The sequence below is a fragment of the Tarenaya hassleriana genome, unplaced genomic scaffold (assembly GCF_000463585.1).
Source record: "Tarenaya hassleriana unplaced genomic scaffold, ASM46358v1 Cleome9, whole genome shotgun sequence".
Taxonomy (NCBI): domain Eukaryota; kingdom Viridiplantae; phylum Streptophyta; class Magnoliopsida; order Brassicales; family Cleomaceae; genus Tarenaya; species Tarenaya hassleriana.
The window spans coordinates 2593810-2616562 of record NW_010971389.1 but is presented as its reverse complement, the minus strand read 5'-3'; the positions used below and the strand labels follow the sequence as shown (position 1 = coordinate 2616562).

General features: G+C 39.2%; 6 protein-coding genes and 1 non-coding gene across 12 annotated transcripts in view; 4 read left to right on the top strand and 3 right to left on the bottom strand.

Annotated features, from left to right (window-relative positions):
- The first annotated feature begins 2052 nt into the window (after positions 1-2052).
- On the top strand, positions 2053-3001 carry LOC104804010 (ethylene-responsive transcription factor ERF037). Its single transcript, XM_010528142.2, has one exon. It carries the CDS (start codon positions 2157-2159, stop codon positions 2817-2819), a length of 663 nt encoding a protein of 220 aa, XP_010526444.1. The 5' UTR covers positions 2053-2156; the 3' UTR covers positions 2820-3001.
- Positions 3002-4222: 1221 nt separating this feature from the next.
- TRNAS-GCU lies at positions 4223-4304 on the top strand. The gene has a single exon. It is a non-coding gene; the product is annotated as a tRNA-Ser (tRNA).
- A 577-nt stretch (positions 4305-4881) lies between these two features.
- Positions 4882-10631, top strand: LOC104804009 (cell division cycle protein 27 homolog B). 2 transcript variants are annotated; one of them, XM_010528141.1, is made up of 16 exons: positions 4882-5063; positions 5735-5807; positions 5940-6049; positions 6208-6254; positions 6369-6466; positions 6553-6839; positions 7319-7474; positions 7909-8122; positions 8273-8493; positions 8594-8659; positions 8887-9006; positions 9151-9227; positions 9320-9439; positions 9529-9748; positions 9872-10153; positions 10241-10631. In XM_010528141.1, exons 1-16 carry the CDS (start codon positions 4959-4961, stop codon positions 10289-10291), a joined length of 2247 nt encoding a protein of 748 aa, XP_010526443.1. In that variant the 5' UTR covers positions 4882-4958; the 3' UTR covers positions 10292-10631. The 2 variants fall into 2 exon arrangements, with proteins under 2 accessions (XP_010526443.1, XP_010526442.1); XM_010528140.1 differs by having other exon boundaries at positions 7909-8125.
- Positions 10632-10957: 326 nt separating this feature from the next.
- On the bottom strand, positions 10958-12232 carry LOC104804527 (pentatricopeptide repeat-containing protein At2g27610-like). The gene is made up of 4 exons (XM_010528840.1): positions 11888-12232; positions 11451-11798; positions 11082-11302; positions 10958-10967 (listed from the first exon to the last, which is right to left on the bottom strand). Exons 1-4 carry the CDS (start codon positions 12230-12232, stop codon positions 10958-10960), a joined length of 924 nt encoding a protein of 307 aa, XP_010527142.1.
- An 891-nt stretch (positions 12233-13123) lies between these two features.
- LOC104804526 (putative glycine-rich cell wall structural protein 1) lies at positions 13124-14488 on the bottom strand. The gene is made up of 2 exons (XM_010528839.1): positions 14258-14488; positions 13124-13480 (listed from the first exon to the last, which is right to left on the bottom strand). The coding sequence occupies exons 1-2, from the start codon at positions 14486-14488 to the stop codon at positions 13208-13210; spliced, it is 504 nt and encodes a 167-aa protein (XP_010527141.1). The 3' UTR covers positions 13124-13207.
- Positions 14489-15815: 1327 nt separating this feature from the next.
- Positions 15816-21711, top strand: LOC104804006 (NADP-dependent malic enzyme 1). 2 transcript variants are annotated; one of them, XM_010528134.2, is made up of 21 exons: positions 15826-15962; positions 16051-16227; positions 16574-16694; positions 16823-16897; positions 16996-17147; positions 17235-17340; positions 17415-17480; positions 17610-17705; positions 17802-17873; positions 17971-18054; positions 18144-18242; positions 18371-18418; positions 18487-18540; positions 18635-18733; positions 18839-18928; positions 19016-19078; positions 20809-20838; positions 20934-21008; positions 21084-21174; positions 21265-21393; positions 21469-21711. In XM_010528134.2, exons 2-21 carry the CDS (start codon positions 16076-16078, stop codon positions 21555-21557), a joined length of 1791 nt encoding a protein of 596 aa, XP_010526436.1. In that variant the 5' UTR covers positions 15826-15962; positions 16051-16075; the 3' UTR covers positions 21558-21711. The 2 variants fall into 2 exon arrangements, with proteins under 2 accessions (XP_010526435.1, XP_010526436.1); XM_010528133.1 differs by lacking the exons at positions 20809-20838; positions 20934-21008; positions 21084-21174; positions 21265-21393; positions 21469-21711 and adding an exon at positions 20476-20595 and having other exon boundaries at positions 15816-15962; positions 19016-19084.
- Positions 21712-21751: 40 nt separating this feature from the next.
- The window catches only part of LOC104804008, a 4782-nt gene continuing 3780 nt past the window's right edge, over positions 21752-22753 (bottom strand). Inside the window, exons 12-14 of one of the 4 annotated variants that reach the window (XM_010528135.2) lie at positions 22390-22535; positions 22174-22296; positions 21752-22064 (exon numbers count right to left, since the gene is read on the bottom strand). In XM_010528135.2, coding sequence (XP_010526437.1) covers positions 21912-22064; positions 22174-22296; positions 22390-22535 — 422 coding nt within the window. In that variant the 3' untranslated portion in view covers positions 21752-21911. Of the gene's footprint in view, positions 22065-22173; positions 22308-22389; positions 22543-22753 lie in introns of those variants that run through there. The other 3 variants (XM_010528137.2, XM_010528139.2, XM_010528136.2) reach the window with 3 other exon arrangements.

Below are 22753 nucleotides of genomic sequence, written 5' to 3'. Positions count from 1 at the left end.
TATATATATATATATATATTGTGAAGCCCATGGTCGGTGAGATTATAAATCTTCTAGCTAGTTTTGTGTATAGTCTCTATCTTCAGATATTTTTTGCTATAAGGGATTCAAAAACAATTTGATTGACTAACATTTCTTTTTCACTTTTTATTATTATATATACACAAATACTATATTTATGATATATTTTTTTCAATGTTCAATTTTGTTATAGTATACATCACTATCCTCTACATTTTAAAATATATTATATTAAAGAACCCGGACATAAAGTAGGCGTCGGGTTTTAATTGTAATTTAAAAATAAATATATTAATTTACACTACTAGAATTTGATTTTTGTATAAATCTTGCTTATTAGTCATTTTTGTCAAGTTTTCTCAAATTTCTTGAATTGCACTATTCATTTGTCTCCTTGTGATTCATAAGAATATATATGATATTTTTTATTTTTTTTATAATCCGAAAATTCACTAGATTTTTTATCCAATTAAAAAGAACGGAGAAGTACGAGTTAATATTTCTCCTACTTATTATCCAAAAAAAAATATATTCCTCCTACTTTTAGATTTGAACCCGATATGATATTTTGTTTTTCGCGATAATATAGTGTTCAATTACCATTTGTGAGTAACGAGAGTGTATTCTTTTTATTATTATTATTACAATAGACTTATTATGGGGGGTGAAAAATTTAAGTTAAAAATCATAAATTAATTATCTCATCGTGTAATTAATGAAGCATGGAAACCTAGTCGTATGCACGAGGCACGCCATGTTATTTGTATTTCCAAGACATCCAGTTATTTAAAAAAAATTAAAATCATATTTACCCGTACGAGTTCCCATTTTCCATTCTCCTTTTCGTAAATATATTTATCCATTTTTTTTCTAAAAATATACATATTTTCAAAACCGTAATAGATGTAGATATATTACCTTCAAATTTAATTTATAATGTTTATCACATATATAAAACTTTATATATGTGATAATGTTCTATTATCGATGTATACGAGTAACGTAAATGTCAAATAACTTTACCAACTCAACGTTTCGAATTCGTGAATTTTGTAGATGACTTGATTTTTGACCATTTCTATTCGATTGTATAAAAGTTAATCAAATCAAACTAGATAATTATATATGAATATCTAAAAACTGATTAAGAATATTTTAGAATCAGACTAATTGAAACTAAATTTGTATAATTTATAACAAATAGAATGTTTTTTAAAAAATAAATATATATTCTAATAATCCCAATAAAATAACAAAAATAAACAATTTTAAAAATATTATTTTCTTAATAAAAATATTTATGACTTGAATACTAATGGATATACAAAAATGTAATATAAAAAAAACAAATGTGTAAAGTTTCTCTAAAATTTAAAAATATGAACACGAGAAAATACAATTGAAATCAAAGGAAAAAAAGTGAAATATAATGTAGTTTTCATTTTTTTTTAAAAATCGTGAGACGGTGATATTATATGGTACTAAAAGGATGGAGTCGGAGTTTCCATGACAGCTGTCAGATTTTGCCATCCTCTCTCCTCTCTTCCACCCCGTTATGGCTCTGTCTTTAATTTGACCTTCTCTGACTCTCTCTAGATTTTTCCCTTCTCTATCTTTTGTTCTTCATTAACGTTACCTCGGAAAAATACAAGCGGACCGTGCATATATATATACACACACACACACATGTATTGATGTTAGGACTAATACAACAAAACGTTATACATCTCCAATGCATGAAGCGCATGCATGTGATATTTTAGGTTTCCTTTCGTGAAAACAACTATAGAGACCGATTGATCCGTCAATTTAAATTTCTTATAACCACGGTATATAGAATCATTTCTCTCTCTTTCTTTATTTTGGGTCACCGTTTTCACATTTATTTGGAGAGATCGATCACTTCCATCCACATGTGAATAAATGAAACGTACGTGTAAAGAATGCAATAACCGATAACCATATTAAATTTAATAGTGCTAAGGTGTGAAAACATTTTTTTATCTAATGTCGTTTTCTAACTAACATGACGAAAACACACTTCCACTTCTCTCACACTCACTCTGTCTATATAAACCCCGCTCTCACTCTCCACATTTCTCAGCCCAAAAACCCACCGACCCACGACTCGCCACATGTCCTCCATGGTTGACTCACCCCATTCGGACGCCGACTCAGCCGTCTCCACCACCGAGTCGACCTCACCGAGTGATGAAACCACGAGGACGAAGAACAAGAAGCGGGTCAGACCTGATCCTTGTTACCGAGGGGTCCGGATGAGGACGTGGGGCAAATGGGTCTCCGAGATCCGAGAGCCTCGCAAGAAGAGTAGAATCTGGCTCGGCACCTTCGCCACCGCAGACGCCGCGGCGCGTGCTCACGACGCCGCGGCGTTGACCGTCAAAGGCTCATCCGCCGTCCTCAACTTCCCGGAGCTCGCTGCCTGCCTCCCCCGCCCTGCTTCTGCCTCCCCCCGCGACGTCCAAGCCGCTGCCGCCATTGCCGCCGCCATGGATATCTCCTCCGCCTCCGGAGAAGCCAAGTCTCCGCCGTCGGTTTCGTCGGAGGCGTCCACGTCTTCGGCGGACGATCTGAGCGAGATACTCGAGTTGCCGAGTCTGGAGACGGGTCGCGATGCGCCGAGGAACGAGTTCGTGTTTGATGACTCGGTCATTCCTGGTTCGCCGTGGTATTTCAGTAACTGCTATAGTTATTATCGTAGTGAGGACGATGGTACTGCGATTGGTGAAGTCTTTGAGTCCCCAAATTTTGGTCCTCTTTTTTCCTTGGAATTTTAATTCTACCCCATATTTTTCAAAATCACAATTTAGCCCCTTCTCGGAGGTTTATTTTATTTTATGGACTCTCACGTTCATATCAGAGTTTTAATTCGATCATTAGCAGTCTAATGAGCCCAAATCATATATATGATTAACGGCTATACTTGTATTCACATATTTAATTCGATAGTTATATTATATTTCGCAACTAATATATATAGCTTTATTATACAAACTACCTTCCAAATGTTTTAATATTCCTTGGAATAGATAATATTTCTTCGCATGAAATCATCTAATAAATTGTATAGATGTATACATGTATATATGGTTATAAGTACTTAACGTCAACGCATCTATAAACTATAATAGCCTATAGTTATATTTTCATTTTCATGTTGATTTATAACAGAAAAAATATATTAAATTTCAAATGGTCCTTGTAGCTGACAGCTCGGAATCTTTTCAACTTGCTAATTTATTACGATGCTCTCAATTTAATAAACAAAAAACGATAGTAAGTCCGTTTAACTAACATTTAATACCAATCATCCGTTCAAGCACAATAAAATAAAGCAATAAATATACAAATTATGCCATTTTGTAAAATTACATGTAGTTGATTATAATTCGAAACAAACCATCAATAAAACTTAAAAAATGTGGTCAAATGATTTTTACGTTAGATAATTTGAGGGTTTCATATTTTTTCTTTATCACATCCGAAAAAGAAATATAGTTATTATATATATATATATATATATATATATATATATAGCTTGTACGTTAACAAGGTATTGACTTCCATGTTGTGGTCAGAGATAAATTATGACTTGACTCATAATCAAGATGCAATTTATGCACAAAGTCATATGCAAATCCAACACTCATGACAGAATTATTTATTTTTTAAAACGATTAATTTATGGTGCGATTTCTCCTCGGCCAACATCAATCAACACCGCTGTGATTAAATTATTTAATCATTTCGTACCGTCCATCTAAACCTTAATTTAATTTCCATCTTAATCAATGTTAATAAAAATATTCTGTCGAAGGACCATTGGGATCCGCGGTCAACGGAGGTTCCACGATGAAGGTTATTTTTTTAAAATTATTAGCAATGTATTTAAATTTAATCATCATCATTCATGGCTAAACACAGCGTATAAAAGAGGAACTAAACTCGTAACATTTAAAATGGAACAGGGAATAAAATATGTAGTGTTGATGTACATTTGATTACAAGTATTTAGATATTTCGAATATAAATATGAACATACATCCTCTTTCGATTGCGATAATTTCTCGTCGTGTGTCTGATGTCGTAATGATTTATTTTCATCGCATATACTTTTGCAAACTTGGTTTCTGTTATAAAATGTTATAGGTAATCATATTCAAAAAAGTCTCACAACGTTGTCGCTTTGGCCGAGTGGTTAAGGCGTGTGCCTGCTAAGTACATGGGGTTTCCCCGCGAGAGTTCGAATCTCTCAGGCGACGATGTAAGTTTTCCTTTTTTTTTGTTGCATAATTTTAATTTTGGTATATAATATAACATAAGCACACGGAATTTTGGAATCCATTTCCGAAACCAATTTCACAAAACTATATTAATATTTGTTGTCTACAGTTTCGGAAGCAAATTAAGCCGTTTTTATCTGAAGGCCCATTATTCGATCCCTGTCTCTCTCGGTCCGTGGACCCGTAGATGATTCGATGGGTTTTCTATAAATCTAGTGACAACCATAGACCCAACATTTATCGTAAGTTATAATATGACTATTTTTTGATTTTGGGTTTGGTTGACAAAAAATATGGAGAGCAAATTTATTCATCTCATTTGTTGATCTAATTTATAATTATAATGTTAACTAAATATATGATTTTTTTTGTAATGTTAATACTACAAAAATGCGTATACAACAAACCACCACCAACATGCAAAAAGACTACCAAAGAATTTATTTTGGGCACCTGGTCTGTCACGTGTCGATTAGTTTGAAAACCAAACGGCGCACGTGCCTCCCAAAATTTGAATTTCTGAGATGAAAAAACAAAAACAAAAAAGGGTAAAATCCAGAAGGAGAATATCAAAAGAATCCTCTCTCTCTCTCCCTCCCTCAAATCAATCTGAAGGAAGAGAAGAAGACCGCCATGGAAACTGTACTCGTGGACTGTGTACAGAACAGTCTCCGTCTATTCATGTACAAAAACGCCATTTTCATGTGTGAGCGTCTCTTGGCAGAGTTCCCTTCCGAGGTGCCTGCTCTTTTGAATGTGGGACCAGTGAGTCCGCTGAAGGGGCTAGGACACAGGGTATGTGTACTGAACTAATAAAAGTGCTTTCCCTCTCTTGTTTAGTTCTTGAAATCGAAGCAGTTCTGATGTAAATAAGGAGATTCTGATTCATAGGGTCTGTTCCGTTCTAATTCTTTCGAATCTTCTCTGTTTTTCGGGGGACGAATTGAAAAGCCCCGTTGCGTTTTCCGAGATTTATGTTGGGTTGCTTAGCTCTACTGCTCTGCTTTCTGAATCTGTCCGTCGTTCTTTAGCTTGAAATAAGGAATAAATTCCCGAAAATTTCGCTCTTTCTTCCTGATTTTCCCTGTAGACTCGCTCAGTACTGATCTGGTCCGGATTTGTTTTTGTCTGAGACTGGAACTTGTTAGAGGATTGGTTCGGGGAAGAATTTTCTGGGCATGCCTCAAAATTTGTGGAAAGTTTGCTTTACACAGCATTGGAATTGGGAAATCGATGCGGAGAAAGAATTGATCTTGCCTGGGGTGTGAGATGAATTTCAACACTTGCATTGTTTGCCCAATTGTTTGCTCTTGTTCAGAGAATCATGTCCATCTAGAACATGATGTGGGGGCTTCTTGTTTTTTGTTTAACCAATCATTTCTATAACAAACATTTTTTTTCTCTTGCAGGTAAATATGCAGCTATTAGCTGCCTGCTACTTGCAGAGTGGTCAGGCCTACTGCGCATATCATCTTTTAAAGGGTGGGTTTGTAGCATTGCTTCATGTCTTGTTGTGACCGTTGCTCAATTTGTCTGAAAATCTGAGCATTTGAGTCTTCTTTTGCGGTGTCATTTTGTTCATCTCTGTGCTTTCTGTCTTGTTATTATCTGAAGGAACACAAATGGCTCAGTCCCGCTACTTGTTTGCTTTGTCATGCTTCCATTTGGATCTTCTTAATGAAGCCGAATCTGCACTTTGTCCTCCTAATGAGCCTGGTGCGGAGGTATTTAATGATCGGTGAAGTGGAGCGTCTTTTGATGGATTCGTTGTTCTAGCATCACCTAAGTTTGATTATGGCAGTCAGCATTTTGTTTTTTTTTGTTTTCATTTGGTTCACTTAAGGAAGTTGCAAAATTCCTTGTGATTCTTACTGTTTTGCAGATCCCGAATGGTGCAGCAGGGCATTACCTTCTTGGACTCGTTTACAAGTTCGTCTTCTTCCTTTTTCTTTTGTTATTTTGTCTCTTGCATTGGTGTGTTGCTTTCAGGTGGCTTTATGTGTTCGCTCAGATGATTTCTCATCTGCAATAGTAACTTTTCAGGCTAACTGATAGGATGAAAAATGCTGTTCAGCAATTTAGGCAGGCCTTGACAACAGATCCTCTACTCTGGGGTGCATACGAGGAATTATGTGCACTAGGTGAGTGGGATCCTTTTTTCTATATAGTACTGTGCCTTTTTAGCTATGGTTTCCTCACAGTTTGTTTTCTTTCTTTCTTTCTTCAGGAGCGGCTGAGGAAACAACTACCGTTTTTGGTGAAGCAGCTGCTCTCTTTATTCAAAAGCAGTACATGCAACAATTGTCAACTTCTCACAGCACAAACATGGCCTACCGAGAACGTAATTTGGTGCCTAATAAAAACTTGAGTTCTGAAGATCGTAGTCCAAGGCCATCGAAACACACACAAGTCAATAGCCTAAAAGATATCTCTGGAAATTACCATGCCCATGGTCTTAACGGCGGTGCATCGATTATGACATTCTATAATACTCCTTCGCCAGTGGCTTCACAGGTAATGTGACATAAAATCTCGGTTTGTCTTGCTTCACTGTATTATAAAGTTCCAATTAGGTGGTCATGTGTTAGCAGCATCATTTTCATTTTCTTCTAACAATTCCTGGTAATCTATTGCTTGTCAATGTTCTCTTCATCTTGAATTTAATTTTTCAATCACTTCCGGATATTGGATATCATTCATTATGCGTTTATCTCTTAATGCACGCCTTCAGTGTCAGTGATGGTCTTGGTGATCCTTTTAACACTTTAAAGCACCATCGTATTAGTCTCTTGCATTGTCAGTATGGTTTGGCATATCGGGTTTAGTAAAATTTTTAATTTGGCAAACAAATTCACGTCTTAAACACTATTTACTTTGCTACTTTGATGCAGGTGCTTGAACACTCATTGTTAAGTTTTAACTTCTAGCACGGTTATGTTCGTGTGTAGGGATGTTTTAGACTTATCTAATTTCTCAAATTGTTAACCCTGTAGCTATCCGGTATAGCTCCACCACCACTGTTCCGGAATGTGCAGCCGACTGGTCCAAACCCAAGTTCCATCACTTCTGAAAGTTCTCCAAAATCCACAGTAAATTCTACTATTCAAGCACCCCGAAGAAAGTTCGTGGATGAAGGAAAGCTACGGAAGGTTAGTACGTGTATTTGGCTATTGTAGATTATTGGCGTTTACTTTTCTCTGTAGCATTCTGATCGATGTATGGGTTAGGTAGATTCATTGAATCTGGACTATAGTTAGTATTAGTTAGGTAGTAGTTTCGGCAATGAATAGTTATAAATACAAATTAGAGGGATGAAAAAAGGGGGGACGGAAAAGTTTCAGAAAGGGTTAGGGTTTGTTTGGGGAATGAGAGTTGGGATCCTCTCATAAATCAAGATCATCCAAAGTTGTATTCAGGTTTTTGGTGAGGAATAAAGGCTCAATTGGTGCTGGAAAGTTGAGTTTCATAGTCTGAACCTTAACAGATTCTTATTTTTTGGATTGGTTCTGATATTCAGTCGAACTGGCTCTTCTCTCATCTTGTAACCCCGTTTCACATTCAAGAGCATTTTCTTGTTTTGTAGATTTCGGGTAGGTTGTTCTCTGATTCTGGTCCACGAAGGAGTACAAGGTTGTCTGCGGATTCAGGGGCAAACAGTAACCCGAATGTTACAGCAGTTAGCGGAAATGGAAACACCTCTTCTAAATATCTGGGAGGTTCTAAATTGAGTTCTTTGGCACTTCGGTCTGTGACTGTTCGGAAGGGACACTCTTGGGCAAATGAAAACATAGATGAAGGTGGTGGGTTCTATTCTATGCAAATTATGCAATGTATTGTTGTTTGGTTTGAATCTGGATGAGCATTATGATCATTATCTAATCTTGTCTCATTTTGATTGTCGACATCTGTGTAATACCCAAAGTATCTTCTGTTTTTGATTGATTTAGCGGTCCAGAATGAACCTTTTGATGATTCACGGCCCAACACTGCCTCAACAACTGGATCAATTGCTTCCAATGAAGCAAAATCTCATGAACAAGAAGCAACTGTGTCTGTTGGTGGCACAACATTGAACGTCCGAAGAATCACCGCTGGTGCTTCTGAAATACTAAGCTTCCTAAAGATCCTCGGGGAAGGGTATAGACTTTCATGCCTGTACAGGAGTCAGGTAAAGATAAACCTTTACTCTTACATAATGCCATAATGGAAGGTCAGATATACATTTAAGGATTATGTCATTGTCTTATCTGTTACTTTCGATGCTTCAGGAGGCTCTAGATATGTATATCAAGCTACCACATAAGCATTACAATACAGGCTGGGTTCTTTCCCAGGTAATATCTGGTTCTTATGTCATGCTGTTTGTTTCAGATTTAGTTGAGTTTGTGGATGTTTTTGCATAAGTGACCAATCTGGAACCATCTTATAAAGATTAGTGCTAGTGTATGAGCTTTTCGAGCAATTAACTTGAGTAGAGTTTTAGCCTGTTGGCCTGTGATGACCATAGTTCAGTTCAACTCACCTAATGTTTTTTAAACTCTTGTCTGTTTTTTAATTGTAGGTTGGAAAAGCATACTTTGAGTTAATAGACTATTTAGAAGCTGAAAGGGCATTCCGTCTTGCCCGCCAGGTGTCTCCTTATTGCTTAGAAGGAATGGACATATACTCTACCGTGCTCTATGTGAGTTTTGCTTTTCGTGTGTCTGAAAAGTACATATTCTCCTCTGGCAAATCTCAAATACCTTAGTTTTGGCTCAGATTGGAAAATTTCTGCATAAATTCTATGCTATGTTATTCTGAAACACTGTGTACTCATTTCTTGCAGCATTTGAAGGAAGACATGAAGCTGAGTTACTTGGCTCAGGAACTAATGTTAACTGATCGCTTAGCTCCCCAATCTTGGTACATTGTTTTCTCTCTTTAAGGTTTATTGAGTTGTGTTTCTTATATCTTGTTGGTATTAATAGCATATGTTATCTGACCAATATGTTTAGGTGTGCTATGGGAAACTGTTATAGCTTGCGAAAGGACCATGACACAGCATTGAAGAATTTCCAACGAGCTGTGCAACTAAATCCAAAATTTGCATATGCGCATACCCTTTGTGGCCACGAGTATGGAAGCTTCTATCCGTTTCGATTTAATAATGCGAATTAGATTTCTTCGACTTGTCTTAACTTCTGTCTCTTAACCGTTGGTGTAGACTTGCGACACTCGAAGATTTTGAGAACGGAATGAGATGTTACCAAAATGCCCTTCGGGTAGATACAAGACACTATAATGCTTGGTTTGGACTCGGAATGATCTACCTACGTCAAGAGAAGTTTGAGTTCTCGGAGCATCACTTCAGAATGGCTTTCCTGATAAACCCGCGTTCTTCTGTTATAATGTCTTATCTCGGGACAGCTTTACATGCCTTAAGAGTAAAGTCCTCTTTATTTGATCAATATTTTCGGCTTACAGGCTAACGGATATTTTTGCAAAAGGCTGATTCTTCTCATTTTTTCTTCTGTTCTTTCTTCCTTTAATGATTGGTCTTTTTGCAGAGAAACGAGGAAGCAATTGAGATAATGGAGCGGGCTATTCTGGCAGACAAAAAGAACCCTCTTCCAATGTACCAGAAAGCTAACATATTAGTCAGCTTGGAAAGATTGGATGAAGCTCTAGAAGTTCTAGAGGAGCTGAAAGAGTATGCGCCTTGTGAAAGCAGCGTGTATGCATTGATGGGCAGAATCTATAAACGAAGGAACATGCACGACAAGGCCATGCTTCATTTTGGTCTTGCTTTGGATATGAAACCGCCGGCCACTGATGTTGCAGCCATAAAGGTCGACCCTTTCTACTCTTTTTTTCTTCCCTCTTGCTTGAAACACATCTCTCTCATGTTGGTGTTGATCTGATCATTGTCTGAACAGGCTGCAATGGAGAAGTTGCATGTTCCTGATGAGATAGAAGACAGCCCATGAACCTTTGCTGCTCAAAAGGACCATCGAGAAAAAGAGGCATCTCGCTCTGGGACACACCTGACCTAGCTAGGGTTTCACAGGATTTGATCTTGCTTGTGCTTCCAAAGAGTGAGAAACAACCCTTTTTCAGGGTCTGAAATCTGAATCCAAGGACAGGGTTTATGGCTTCAGGATCTGAATTTTATAACTCAAAAACAGGGATTTTGTAGTGTTGTCTTCAAACCCTAACACAACCACACAAGAAAGCGTCCACGTGAGATTAAAGGTCATGTATCACTATGTTAAAATGCTTGTTAATAGTATTATGATTTTTTTTTTATTCCAAGTTTCTTGCTTTTTATTTAGCCAGATTTTTTTTTAAAAAAAAATTAGTTTTCGTGGGTAACATCACTAGTTTTCTTCATATCCAACCAACAAAACCCAGAAGGCAGAACAACAAAAACTGTATGCATTTAACTTTTTGTTAGATTAATACCCTTTTCCCCGTAATTTTCATACAAAATATGGCCAAGAAGAAGAAAACCTCTAATTGCCCACTTTGATTCTGACGGAGCCGCCTATAAAATCCCTATAAACTTCTATCATAAATCTCTCTTCAAACACAAACATCAGATAAACTTTTTTTCCAAGACAAAAGAGTTCTGATAAAGACAACTGTGGAACCATTCAGTAGATTCTGAAACAAATGTGTCTAATGCAAAGAATTTATGACAAGATCACTATATAATCTTGACAAGAACAAAACCCATCTCTATGATGGTGGAATCTCTTGTTATCTCGGTGGACCAACTCTCTGCCAACTGTTTTTGACATGAGATTAATTGCGCTGTGGCAATCAACACAGACACGGAGAGTTTCCGTCACCCGGATAGGAGAACGGGCAGGAGAGATGAGAAGAGCATTAGCGAAGGCTAATCTCTCGGTATGCGCAAGAAGGTCCTCCTCCTCAGCCTCTGGGTCAAAGTCTCGCAAAACACATCTGAGAAGAGGGACATATCCCATTTCCACCATCTGCACCTTTAGACCCCTCAATAGGCCATACGGCTTTTCTTTTTCGGGATGTGCGGTATCTCCTGCTCTGAATTCATGGCGGGCTTCGAGAGGATTCAGGATTCCCGACGTTTTCTTCAGTTTTTGTTTTTAATTCTTTGGCTGGTACCAGACCTGCCCTTGACTGTTTATTCAGCCTTGTTGCGTCTAGTTGCTCAACCAGCTCAGCACACCGATCTCCGAGCTCCAAATCTCCATGAACCCAAGAGAGATTCTTCAGTGTTTCCCACACGTCAACACTTGGTTCCATTGGCATCTTCTCGGCAAATTCCAAGGCTTCACCCAGATAACCGGGTGCTGCAAGCATCTCAACCTTGGTTGTAAAAGGCGCGAGGCGTCTTGGCCTCTTGTAAAGCCTCTGCTTCCCCACATAGTTGCGCCACCTGTAAGGTAAATCCACCACGTGACCCTTACTTGCCAGCGACTTGATAACATTTACGGCATTTTTCAACTGACCCTGTCAGCAAAATGCATCAAACTCCTCGATCGTGACACCACTCTCCATGTTACTGTAAGAAACATTGCCTGGTTGAGAAGACGGCCAACCATTCTGATTATTAGAGTTTGTCCAGTATTGTCCTCCTGTGCTTGTGTTTGGATTCTGCCACCTGTTCCAGTTGAGGTTTCCGTGGTCATAAGCATTAATCTCCTGCCATGTTTCCCCATGTCCACTAACCCTACTACTCTGAGGAATGTGATTTTGCTGATGAACACAACTCCAAGCACGATTCTGACTGTATATCGACTGAAATCCTCGTGGGCTCTCCCCATATACTCCATTCCGATTCTGCCAAGAACCCCGCACTCTCCCTGAGCAAATCCCGGCTGGATTCCCATCATACACATCAAGGCCACCGAGTCCTCTGCCCTGAACAAATCTAGGATTCTCATTCCCTAAACTCAACCTATTTGGATTCTGCCCAGCTATTTCATCTTTTCTCACGGAATGTGTCACGAAATCACTCACATCATTTCTAGGGTTTAAGATCTGCTGAAGCCCATGAGGGTTTCGAGCTCCATTTGTATAACCCGAAGAATCATACGCGTGATATGCATTAGGGTTCAGAAAATCCCCTCTTTCGGCAGCTCTACTTAGATTTATCAAACCATGCGATCGACCTAAAACGACATACCTTCGGTAGAGAGACAACAGAGATCGAAGCATTCCTCGTGTACATCAATGGCGAAGATACAAAGAACACAGAGAGGGAGAGGAGACGAAGCTCGTCAGTTTCTTTCTATTTTTTTAAAGAATCAATTCAGTTTTGAATTAGAAAAAAAGAAAAGAAAGGAAACTGACAAATCAAAATCCAATCTGTTGACTTTGGAAAGAATCAGAATAAAATGGAAGAAAGGATATCTATTGAATTTGTATCAAACCATTAGGCCGACCATTTCGGTTATTAACAATCGAACCGAACCGAATAATAGTAGTTCGGTTCGATTCGGTTATTTACTAAGTAACCGAACGGTTAAGGGAAACACGATGTCGTGAAAATCTCACGTGATTATCCAATCAATACAAGCAAACACACGAGTATTTTTACAGCAAGTTTCTTGATAGCATCTGTAGTCTTAATTTAAATACAAAAATGCAAATACAAAATATGGCAAAGAACGCTGACGGTCCAAATTCCAATTGGATTCAGCTAAAATTTTCGCTAGTCATCACTATCTAACTGCAAATATAAAATATGATAATTACTGCACTAACCCAAATAATCAATTATATGTTGGTTCGCCAATAATAGCACAGAAAAATTGGTGGAAAAGAGGCATTTTTATTATAAGATGTTCATTTTATTTAATAAGATTTTGGAAAGCATCGTAGGGATACGACGCTAGACAAAGTTTAAACATGCTCGATCACTTGCTGGCATTTCCACCAGATTGATGGAGCCCATCGAAATACCCCTTCGGATCGCTCTCGAACGCTCCCCTAGAAATGTAAGCTCCTTCCCCGCTTCCCGGAGCCACCATCATTCCTCCTCCTCCTCCGCATTTGCCACCGCCTCCTCCGCCGCCGCCGCCCATTCTTCTTCCTCCTCCTGAGATGCGGTTCTTTTCGTTTCTAGTACAAATACGATTTGGGGTCTGAGTGAGTGGATGATGACGTAACAAGAGGAAACACGTGGGAGACTACCAATGTTTTTCATGCACGTAAAAACATTTGAAGGCTGCATGCATTTGGCTTGAGTCGCTGCAACTTTTTTTTTTCCCCAACCATGGGCCTGACTCTAGCGGCAACAGTCGTTTTTTAAAAAATTATTATCATATAAAATTAAAGAATTCAAATTTTAATTTATATTAAACCAAACTTTTTTTTATATCTTTTCTTAACGTATTACAAAAATTATATTTTAATTATCTTAATTTGTTTTGATTTTTTTTAAAAAAAATTAAGCCCAAAACCCAACTCAAATCCGAAATAAACTCATAGGAAACTTCAGATCGAAGATTTTAGGTCCACTCATGTTTAGGGCTGAGCTGACCCGACCCATAAATATTTGGGTTTGTGTCGGGCTCGGGTCGGACTGGACCAAACCGGTCATTTTGACACCCCTACAATCAAACAAAGTTTTTCAAAAAAAAAATTTAATCGGCACTTTTACTTCCAATTTACCTTACCCACACACTCATGAGTATTTTTACAGCAAGTTTCATGATTTCATACAAAAATGCAAATACAAAATATGGCAAAGAAAAACTGCAAATGTAAAATATGGTGGCAACTATTTCAGATAAAACACTAAACCATATAAACAATTATTTGCAATTATATGTTGGTTTGCCAATAATCGCACAGAAAAATTGGTAAAAAAAAGGGCATTTTTATAAGATCTTCATTTTATTTAATAAGATTTTTCAAAGCACCATAGAGATACAACGCTAGATAAAGTTTAAACAGGCTCGTCACTTGTTGGCATTTCCACCAGATTGATGGAGCCCATCGAAATACCCTTTCGGATCGCTCTCGAATGATCCCCTTGAAATGTATGCTCCTCCTCCCCTTCCCGGAGCCACCATCATGCCTCCACCGCCTTTTCCGCCTCCGCCTCCGCCGCTCCTTCCGCCGCCGCCTTTTCCACCGCCTCCTCCACCGCCACCGCCCTTTCCACCGCCGCCGCCTCCTCCTTTGCCGCCCATTCTTCCTTCTCTTAAAATATTCTTTACTATCACAAATGCGATTTGGTGTTTGAGTGAGTGACGAAAAGGGTGTGTGAGAATGATCTTTTTATAGACGGAATTGCTCGAAAAGGGTCAAAATCGCCACTTTCCAAAGTATTATTTTTTCAAAGTATTGGAATGGATGGTCTCGTGGACGTTAATGTCGCCACCCTCGTGAGGCTAAATGTTGGTTAGTCGCTTGTCCAGCTATTAAATTCGAGCGCTCATTGGAAATTATGATAAATGTTAATCTATATTAATTCCCAGCTCAACGGCCCCATATTTTACCTCAAAATGTCGCTCACCCACAAACATGCAGCTACAAATATTGTATATATCTTATCTAAATAAATTATAATTTTAGAATTCAAGCCAATCATTTTATTTTAACATTTACCTCTCATTTTCGGTTCTTGTTAGCTGTCCATTTTTTTTTTCTTTCCCGACATTCTCTTGTCCTCTGCAAAAAAAAAAAAAAAAAAAGAAGCTGAATTTATATGGAGTACGCATCCAAATAGGAAAAAAGATTTTTCAATCTTTGAGTTAAGTGAGAAGAAATTCTAGTTAAGATATATTCTGATATAAAAATAAAGAAATTCTTTTTTTTTAATAATTAAGTTTTTTGGGAGTGTATAAATTATATAATTAAGATTTGGAAGAAAGAGAGGCTCATACAGAAAGCCCGGAGCCGTCTCCACATACATAGTGGATGGATTGCATACCACCAAGTGAGAAGGGATTGAACTCTTATTTTATGTGGTAAATTAAATTAAAAAATACATTAGGACAAGAACTCTTAAAACGTACCATTGGCATCTGGTGCACCCATTTGTATTCCATTGGGTTACAGTCTCCCATGGGTTTAATTAATTTTTTTTATAAGTTTTATAAAATTTTAAATTAAATTGTTAAATATCTCCGTGTTAAAATATTAAATTTAATTTCCTCTCTTAATATCTCCGCCAGTCCATACACACGGGTTCATTCTAAACCCGGACTAACACAAAGTTCGATATAAATGAAAAATATCACTAAGCAACCTCCAAAATCATGATCATTTAGATTTGGTTTTAATGTTACATTCGTTTAGCATTATGATTATGGCTTATTCCGTTGCGTTTTATCGGGTTTTTTTGTCACCGTTCCCGGGGGACAAAACGACGTCGTAAGATGACGTGGCGGCTTCTTGATTCAACGAGTGTATATATAAGCGTCTTCTTCAGCTGACACATCTCTCGGCACTTTTTTTTTTTGTATTTTATTTTAGTTTTTTTCCCGCCGAACAACGACAATGTATTCATCTTTTCAGCTTCCATTTGTCTTCTCCACAAGCTTCGGTTTACACCACTGTCTGTACGCACAAATCCTCAAGGACGAAGATATTCGTGAATTTCCTTCGAGGTCTTCGCTTTGCTTCGCCGATCACCGGGGAAATATTCCCCTGCTTTTACAGGTTACGATCCCTCTAATCTCGCTGTTCCACTTCTTCGATTTCGTGTTTGTGTTGATCGCATGCGATCGGTTCGGTCTGGGTTGAGCAGGTTTTTGGTTTCGGACGCTGTGTCGATGGAGAGTACGGCGAAGGAGGTGAAGGGAAGGGAGTCGGAGCTCCACGTGGATTCTGGATCCTCCGTAAACGGTGGCGTCGGCGATTTCTACGGAGAGGATTCGGCCTCCGTTGAGCACTCCGTAACTCCATGGACTCTCTCCGTTGCTAGGTACAACAAGCTTCAAGTTCTGTCTTCAATTTTGGGTTTCTCTTTTCGGTATTGATTTGAAATTCGAAAAATTAGAAGCTTTTGTGCGTGATCATGGATTAGGTCAAAATTCCTATTTGCAATTTGGAGATTCTAATCGAGACTATGGGATTCGAAATACACAACTGCTTCTGAAATCGCATTCTTGATGTTGATTGAAAGTTTGTTTTGCATATAGTAAGATTACAAGCTTATCGACCTCACCAGTTTACAAAATTATGTTTAATTTTGAGATTTTAGTTAAACTGTGAAATTATTTTTCCGAGAAGCTGTGAAAGTTACGCGATTTGATATTTTCTTGATTCAGTGGGTATACACTGCTGAGAGATCCTCGCCATAACAAAGGGCTTGCCTTCTCTGAGAAAGAGAGGGATATCCATTATTTGCGTGGCCTTCTCCCTCCAGTAGTCGTGGATCAAAATCTTCAGGTACAACCGCCCGAATTCAGCGCTCTTTCACGTCTAAAAGCGCCAGTTTTTCAGTTCGGTGGAACTTTCAGTTCGGTGGAACGAATTCGATGACTTTTTTCAACGTTTTTTGGTCTCGGATTGATCAGGAGAAGAAGCTGATGAAGAATATCCGGCAATATCAGTTTCCACTGCAAAAGTACATGGCCTTGACAGAACTTCAGGTGCTTCCTTGTTTGTCTAGTGTCCGATCTCTAAGGGTCACTATCATTGCCACTTTAGAGAATAATCGAATCTTCTTTTTTTATTTCTGGACTGACAGGAGAGGAACGAGAGATTGTTCTACAAGCTGCTCATAGATAACGTCGAGGAACTTCTCCCGATTGTTTATACTCCAACTGTAGGTGAAGCTTGCCAGAAATACGGAAGCATCTTCAGGCGTCCTCAGGGTCTATTCATCAGTTTGAAAGAGAAGTATAGGGCACTGCTTGCTATGATTTCCCTGTTCGTTTTGTGCACATTCCTATTACTTGACTTACAGTCAACATGATTGTGACGCAGAGGGAAAATTCTCGAGGTGTTGAAGAACTGGCCCGAAAAGAATATCCAGGTTGTTGTCGTAACCGATGGTGAGCGGATCTTGGGGCTAGGAGATCTTGGTTGTCAGGTATTAGTCAGATATGTTTTGTTTTTATGTGAACTCTCAGTTTCTTCCTACTGACCTGGGCCATTGCCTCTAAGGGCATGGGTATTCCTGTGGGCAAGCTGTCTCTATACACGGCACTTGGAGGAGTTCGTCCTTCAGCGGTAAGGACATTTAGCTTAATCGCCTTCTGATTTCATTATTTGCTTTGCCAAAATCTTGGAACTGTCAACTCAATACATGCCGGAAGATTTTAAATCTTTTTTGATATTCTGCCTTCTTCCTTTTTTCAGTGTTTGCCTGTCACCATTGATGTGGGTACAAACAATGAAAAGTTGCTGAACGATGAGTTCTACATAGGGCTCAAGCAAAAGAGAGTGACAGGGAAGGTTATACTTTCTCACTCTCTTTACTTGGTAAAAGAATTGAAAATGTATGAATTTACACTTTCACAAATGAATAGCGTTCTTCTGACATCTTTCCAGGAGTACAGTGACCTCTTGCATGAATTCTTGACCGCTGTCAAACAGAACTATGGCGAAAAAGTTCTTATACAGGTATATCTTCTGCGATTGCTATTCCTTCCAATTCTACCGTTCGAAGATTCAAGATTTTGTTATATCCATGTTTTTTGCTGTCTTCCCTTTAACACAGTTTGAAGATTTTGCAAACCACAATGCTTTCGAGTTGCTTGCAAAATACAAAAAAACTCATCTTGTCTTCAACGATGATATACAGGTAAGAGATACAAATTTAATGGCATTGACTTTCAGTGTACGTTCTCTTTTTCACTTGGAATAATTTGGTATTTGCCGTTTTGGGTTCAGGGCACAGCTTCTGTTGTTCTAGCCGGGATATTGGCGGCAGTGAAGTCAATGGGCAGTTCACTAGCAGATCACACCTTCCTCTTCCATGGTGCCGGTGAAGTAAGAGAATAATCTTCGCCTTCCATTCCATGCTTACTCGCCATTTCTTCAGTTTTTTTTTGTTTTTTTTTTGTTTTTTGCAGTTATGTTACCGCTTAATAGCCGTGTTGTTCTTCTGGTTATTGCAGGCTGGAACTGGAATAGCAGAACTTATTGCTCTTTATATGTCGAAACAGGTAAAGGATGCTCTTTGAAATCCTACTCACACAGATCAGTTTTGATTCGTTTCTTGTTTCTTCCACAGATGAATGCTTCAATGGAGGAGTCCCACAAGAAGATCTGGCTTGTTGATTCTAAGGTAGAAGAAACCAGTTTGTTGTTTCTTCTCGTTTTCGTCCCTTCCAGTTTACTTACAGAAGAATATTATGAAGCAACTTCGATTTTCTTTGTAGGGTCTGATAGTAAACTCAAGAATGGACTCACTTCAACAATTCAAGAAGCCTTGGGCTCACGAACACGAACCTCTCAATAACCTCTTTGATGCTATCAAGGTGTGGAGAACATCTTCCTGTTTTAAGTATATGACTGCTTGTTTCAGTCTCCTAAAAAACAAAAAACGAAATTCTTGCTTCTGCGTAACGTGTTTCCTTCCCCAGACAATCAAACCAACGGTTCTGATCGGATCTTCTGGAGTCGGACGGTCTTTTACAAGAGAAGTGATCGAAGCCATGTCCTCCATTAACGAAGTACTCTATCTATCATGATCGTTATTTCGCTTTGCTTCAATCTGGAAAAAAAAAAAGATATGCAATATGTTCATTTGGTGTTTGCAGAGACCTTTGATAATGGCTCTCTCCAACCCGACACCGCAGTCAGAGTGTACAGCAGAGGAAGCTGTTATGGTTCTGAAACCTCAACAGCTCCTTAGAGAAATCCCAGCAGCTTTATTGAACACCCAACCCTTACACTTCGGATAGCTTTGATTAGAGAGAGGCTCCTACTCTCTTCCCCACCCAATTCCCAACCAGAAAAATCCCTCCTCCCTTTCCACCTCCTCCTCCTTTCTTTATACAATTCCCCCTCCTAACAGAATCCTCTAACAACTACCAATCATAACGAAACAACTAACAAAACAACCAAACAAATGTCAACACCTATATGCTATCTACACAAACAAACAAACACCACAATAGCTGTGTATCTTTACCCCTAATCACTCTATAGTACTTATCAATACTCCCCCCTTTCTGTCTCAGCTTGTCCTCAAGCTGTAAACTTGGAAATTGCTTGTTGAAATCTTCAGCCACTTTTGATCCCAGCTCCACCGAAAACCGCTGGCTCACCAGCATTGAGCAACACCCTCTCCCTCAGTTGAGCATTTTCACAAACACTTGGTAACCGCCCCATCGAATTCTGTTGTCGATCTCCCAACGGCGATTCGGCGGACAGTATCCTTTGCAACTTCGGATGTAGAATCTCTACTTCTAGTTTGTTTTCCACCTTCACCGGAACTGTTGGTGCGTCATCGTTGTTCGACAAACGATCGACGAACTCTTTCAACTCTGAATTCAGATTTTTTGCGCCAAACTCAAAAAAAATTTCATCTCGAGAAATCAATCGGCTCACCTTATCCTCGTCAAATATTGGTTTCTCTTTCTTCTGTAGATACCAAGAAGCCTGACCGACCAATTGCTTCAATCGATTCTTTTCCAGTACAGTTTCTTCGTATCGATCAGTAGTAACCAGCGCCCTAGGTTTTTTCGGTGGCAAATGATGATCCACTGTTTGCTTAGAAGTTTGTGTCATCCGATGTCGCTGGATATTCCCGACTCTTACTTTGTTCTTCACCGAAACCTTTCTTTTCCGCTGCGATTGCATGAACGTCACCTCTGTCATCGTCGATTTCAACTCACCAGCACGATCCGGTTGCAAATCTGCCACCGGTGCGACAGGATCATCCACAATCGGTGAGAAGCTTGATTTTATTTCTGCAGCATCGATCTTCATAGCTGAATCTGATTGCAGATTCTCCTCTTCTGCTTTATGCTTCACTATCGTCGATTCCGGCTCTACCGAAACTGTAGTCTCGCCAGCGTCGCTTGGTGTCTGCTCCATCGGAACCTCGATTCCCAGCATCGCACACATCTTCTTCAGCATTTCTTCCATTCTGTCCAAACATTCCATTCTTTGAACATGGCCTTCCATTTTTTTTTTAACGGATCGAAGTCTGCTCCTTTCTTTGCGCGTTGTTCTTCGTCCTTGATGAGACTTGCTCTGATACCAATTTGTTATGGTTCTGAAACCTCAACAGCTCCTTAGAGAAATCCCAGCAGCTTTATTGAACACCCAACCCTTACACTTCGGATAGCTTTGATTAGAGAGAGGCTCCTACTCTCTTCCCCACCCCATTCCCTCTTCCCCACCCAATTCCCAACCAGAAAAATCCCTCCTCCCTTTCCACCTCCTCCTCCTTTCTTTATACAATTCCCCCTCCTAACAGAATCCTCTAACAACTACCAATCATAACGAAACAACTAACAAAACAAATGTCAACACCTATATGCTATCTACACAAACAAACAAACACCACAATAGCTGTGTATCTTTACCCCTAATCACTCTATAGTACTTATCAGAAGCTTACACTTGGAGTCAGGTAGTAATACTCCCTTTAACACCATGTTTCTTGCCAGCCAACAACAACAAATGTAAAAGTTGAATTTTCGTTCTGGGGTGATTCTTTGAATGAAGGGACGTGCGATTTTCACGAGTGGAAGTCCATTTGCTCCAGTCGAATATGGAGGAAATGTCTTTATACCCGCACAGGTAAGTAACCAACTGTCAAATACATGTTTAGTTCTTCTCGAACTTGTTTAGTAAGACGGGGTTAGTGAGATTCAGGCAAACAACGCATACATATTTTCGGGGTTTGGGCTTGGTCTGGTGATCTCGGGAGCCATTCGGGTGCACGATGACATGCTTCTGGCTGCCTGTACGTATTCGGAACCTCTATGATCACAGAATAAGAAAGAGAGGTGTAAAACTAAAACTTTGGGGCTTATGTTTTTTCTTTCTCGAACAGCTGAAGCGTTGGCGGGGCAAGTAAAGGAAGAGGACTACAAGAAAGGGAAGATATACCCCCCTTTCTCCGTTATCAGGGAAATCTCGGCTCGTATAGCCGCAAATGTAGCGAACAAGGCCTATGAACTCGGTCAGTTTTGTCTCTACCATAGTGGTCATTTCGGGTTTCGGCTTGGGATTTAGAAAAAAATGGTGTTTTGAACAGGATTGGGGACAAGACTACCACGTCCAAGGGACATGGTGAAGTGCGCAGAGAGCAGCATGTACTCCCCCACTTATCGACCTTACCGTTGATTAAGGCTCTGATGGAAGACACCCAAGTACAAGTACGTAACCTCTCTCTCTCTCTCCCCCCCTCAAGGTCGTGTAAAGATAGTACAGTCTACGATGCATGAAATAACACCCACAGAAAGAACGAATACTCCTAATGCGTGTCATCTTTTTCTTATCCCTTATCTTACAGTCAGAACCAACTAACAGAGAGAAAATAGAACCCGAAAGCAAGAAAAATTTCATAAATCAGAGGGAACCGATATCGATGGATTGAACATTGACACATAAATGTAAGCTAAGAAGACCCCCAAAAAATCAAATTCAAAAGCTTCCTCCTAACTGTGACGAAGGAAAGGGGCAAGAGAGAGAGAGAGCCTAGACGTCGAACTTCTTGGGTTGACGCCAGTGAGCCAAGTTCCTGCCGAGCGAGCTTAGGAACGAGACTTGGTGAGGAACTCCTTTCTTACCATACAAGTGTTTCCCTCCTAAGTCTGTCTTTATTGGAATCATGTCCTTTCTTCTTTCAATCTGTCCTCCCCCCACCCCCCCAAAAAAAACACATTCACACCCAATCTATGGTCAATTCTTTTACCTATATATATGTATATGCATATGTATATGTGGGTGTAGAGCTCACCTTGTATATCTTGCCGTTCTTCAAGTGGTATCGGATGCCAGACCAGTTTATGGATTGTGAGAAATGCGAACGTAGAGCCGATATCGGGTATAGGAAGTTATCCACTAGTATCGCTACGAACACCTGCATCAACCCTCCCCAATACACTCTCTTTTATATATATACATATACATATATATGTATGTATGTATGTATGTATGCATATGTGTAACTCACAAGTCCCCAGTTATAAGCAGCAAGAGAGAGCCTGGGAGCTTCAGGGGACAACATATTGCAGAGCTCGACTTCTCTCCTCGTCAAATTCCACATGGAAACAAGCTCCGTGAATGTGCACATCGCCAGAGCTATCACTAGCATCATTCCTGCAAACTTATGTACATTACTACCCCCCATAAGCACTATATAGAGAAAGTTGTGCCTTTTTTTTAGCAAACGACAAAATTCACATATCCTCTGCAACAGTTATGCCATTGTCTGGATAGACAATAACACACTAGGCTCCTGTCACTTCAGTTGATACTGTAACAGAAACCAGTTTTAACAATGGATGGAACTATGAGAGGATAAAAAAAAACAAAAA

Coding starts and splice junctions, on each gene's coding strand:
- LOC104804526 (XM_010528839.1), bottom strand. CDS start 14,488: ATGGGCGGCAAAGGAGGAGGCGGCGGCGGTGGAAAGGGCGGTGGCGGT. Junction 13,481..14,257: donor CTGGTGGAAATGCCAACAAG/TGACGAGCCTGT, acceptor AAACATTGGTAG/TCTCCCACGTGTTTCCTCTT.
- LOC104804010 (XM_010528142.2), top strand. CDS start 2,157: ATGTCCTCCATGGTTGACTCACCCCATTCGGACGCCGACTCAGCCGTC.
- LOC104804527 (XM_010528840.1), bottom strand. CDS start 12,232: ATGAGAATCCTAGATTTGTTCAGGGCAGAGGACTCGGTGGCCTTGATG. Junction 11,799..11,887: donor AAACTCTAATAATCAGAATG/GTTGGCCGTCTT, acceptor TTTTGCTGACAG/GGTCAGTTGAAAAATGCCGT. Junction 11,303..11,450: donor AACAGTCAAGGGCAGGTCTG/GTACCAGCCAAA, acceptor CTAAAGGTGCAG/ATGGTGGAAATGGGATATGT.
- LOC104804006 (XM_010528134.2), top strand. CDS start 16,076: ATGGAGAGTACGGCGAAGGAGGTGAAGGGAAGGGAGTCGGAGCTCCAC. Junction 16,898..16,995: donor TGGCCTTGACAGAACTTCAG/GTGCTTCCTTGT, acceptor CTGGACTGACAG/GAGAGGAACGAGAGATTGTT. Junction 21,394..21,468: donor GAACAAGGCCTATGAACTCG/GTCAGTTTTGTC, acceptor TGTTTTGAACAG/GATTGGGGACAAGACTACCA.
- LOC104804009 (XM_010528140.1), top strand. CDS start 4,959: ATGGAAACTGTACTCGTGGACTGTGTACAGAACAGTCTCCGTCTATTC. Junction 7,475..7,908: donor ATGAAGGAAAGCTACGGAAG/GTTAGTACGTGT, acceptor CTTGTTTTGTAG/ATTTCGGGTAGGTTGTTCTC. Junction 8,494..8,593: donor CATGCCTGTACAGGAGTCAG/GTAAAGATAAAC, acceptor TCGATGCTTCAG/GAGGCTCTAGATATGTATAT.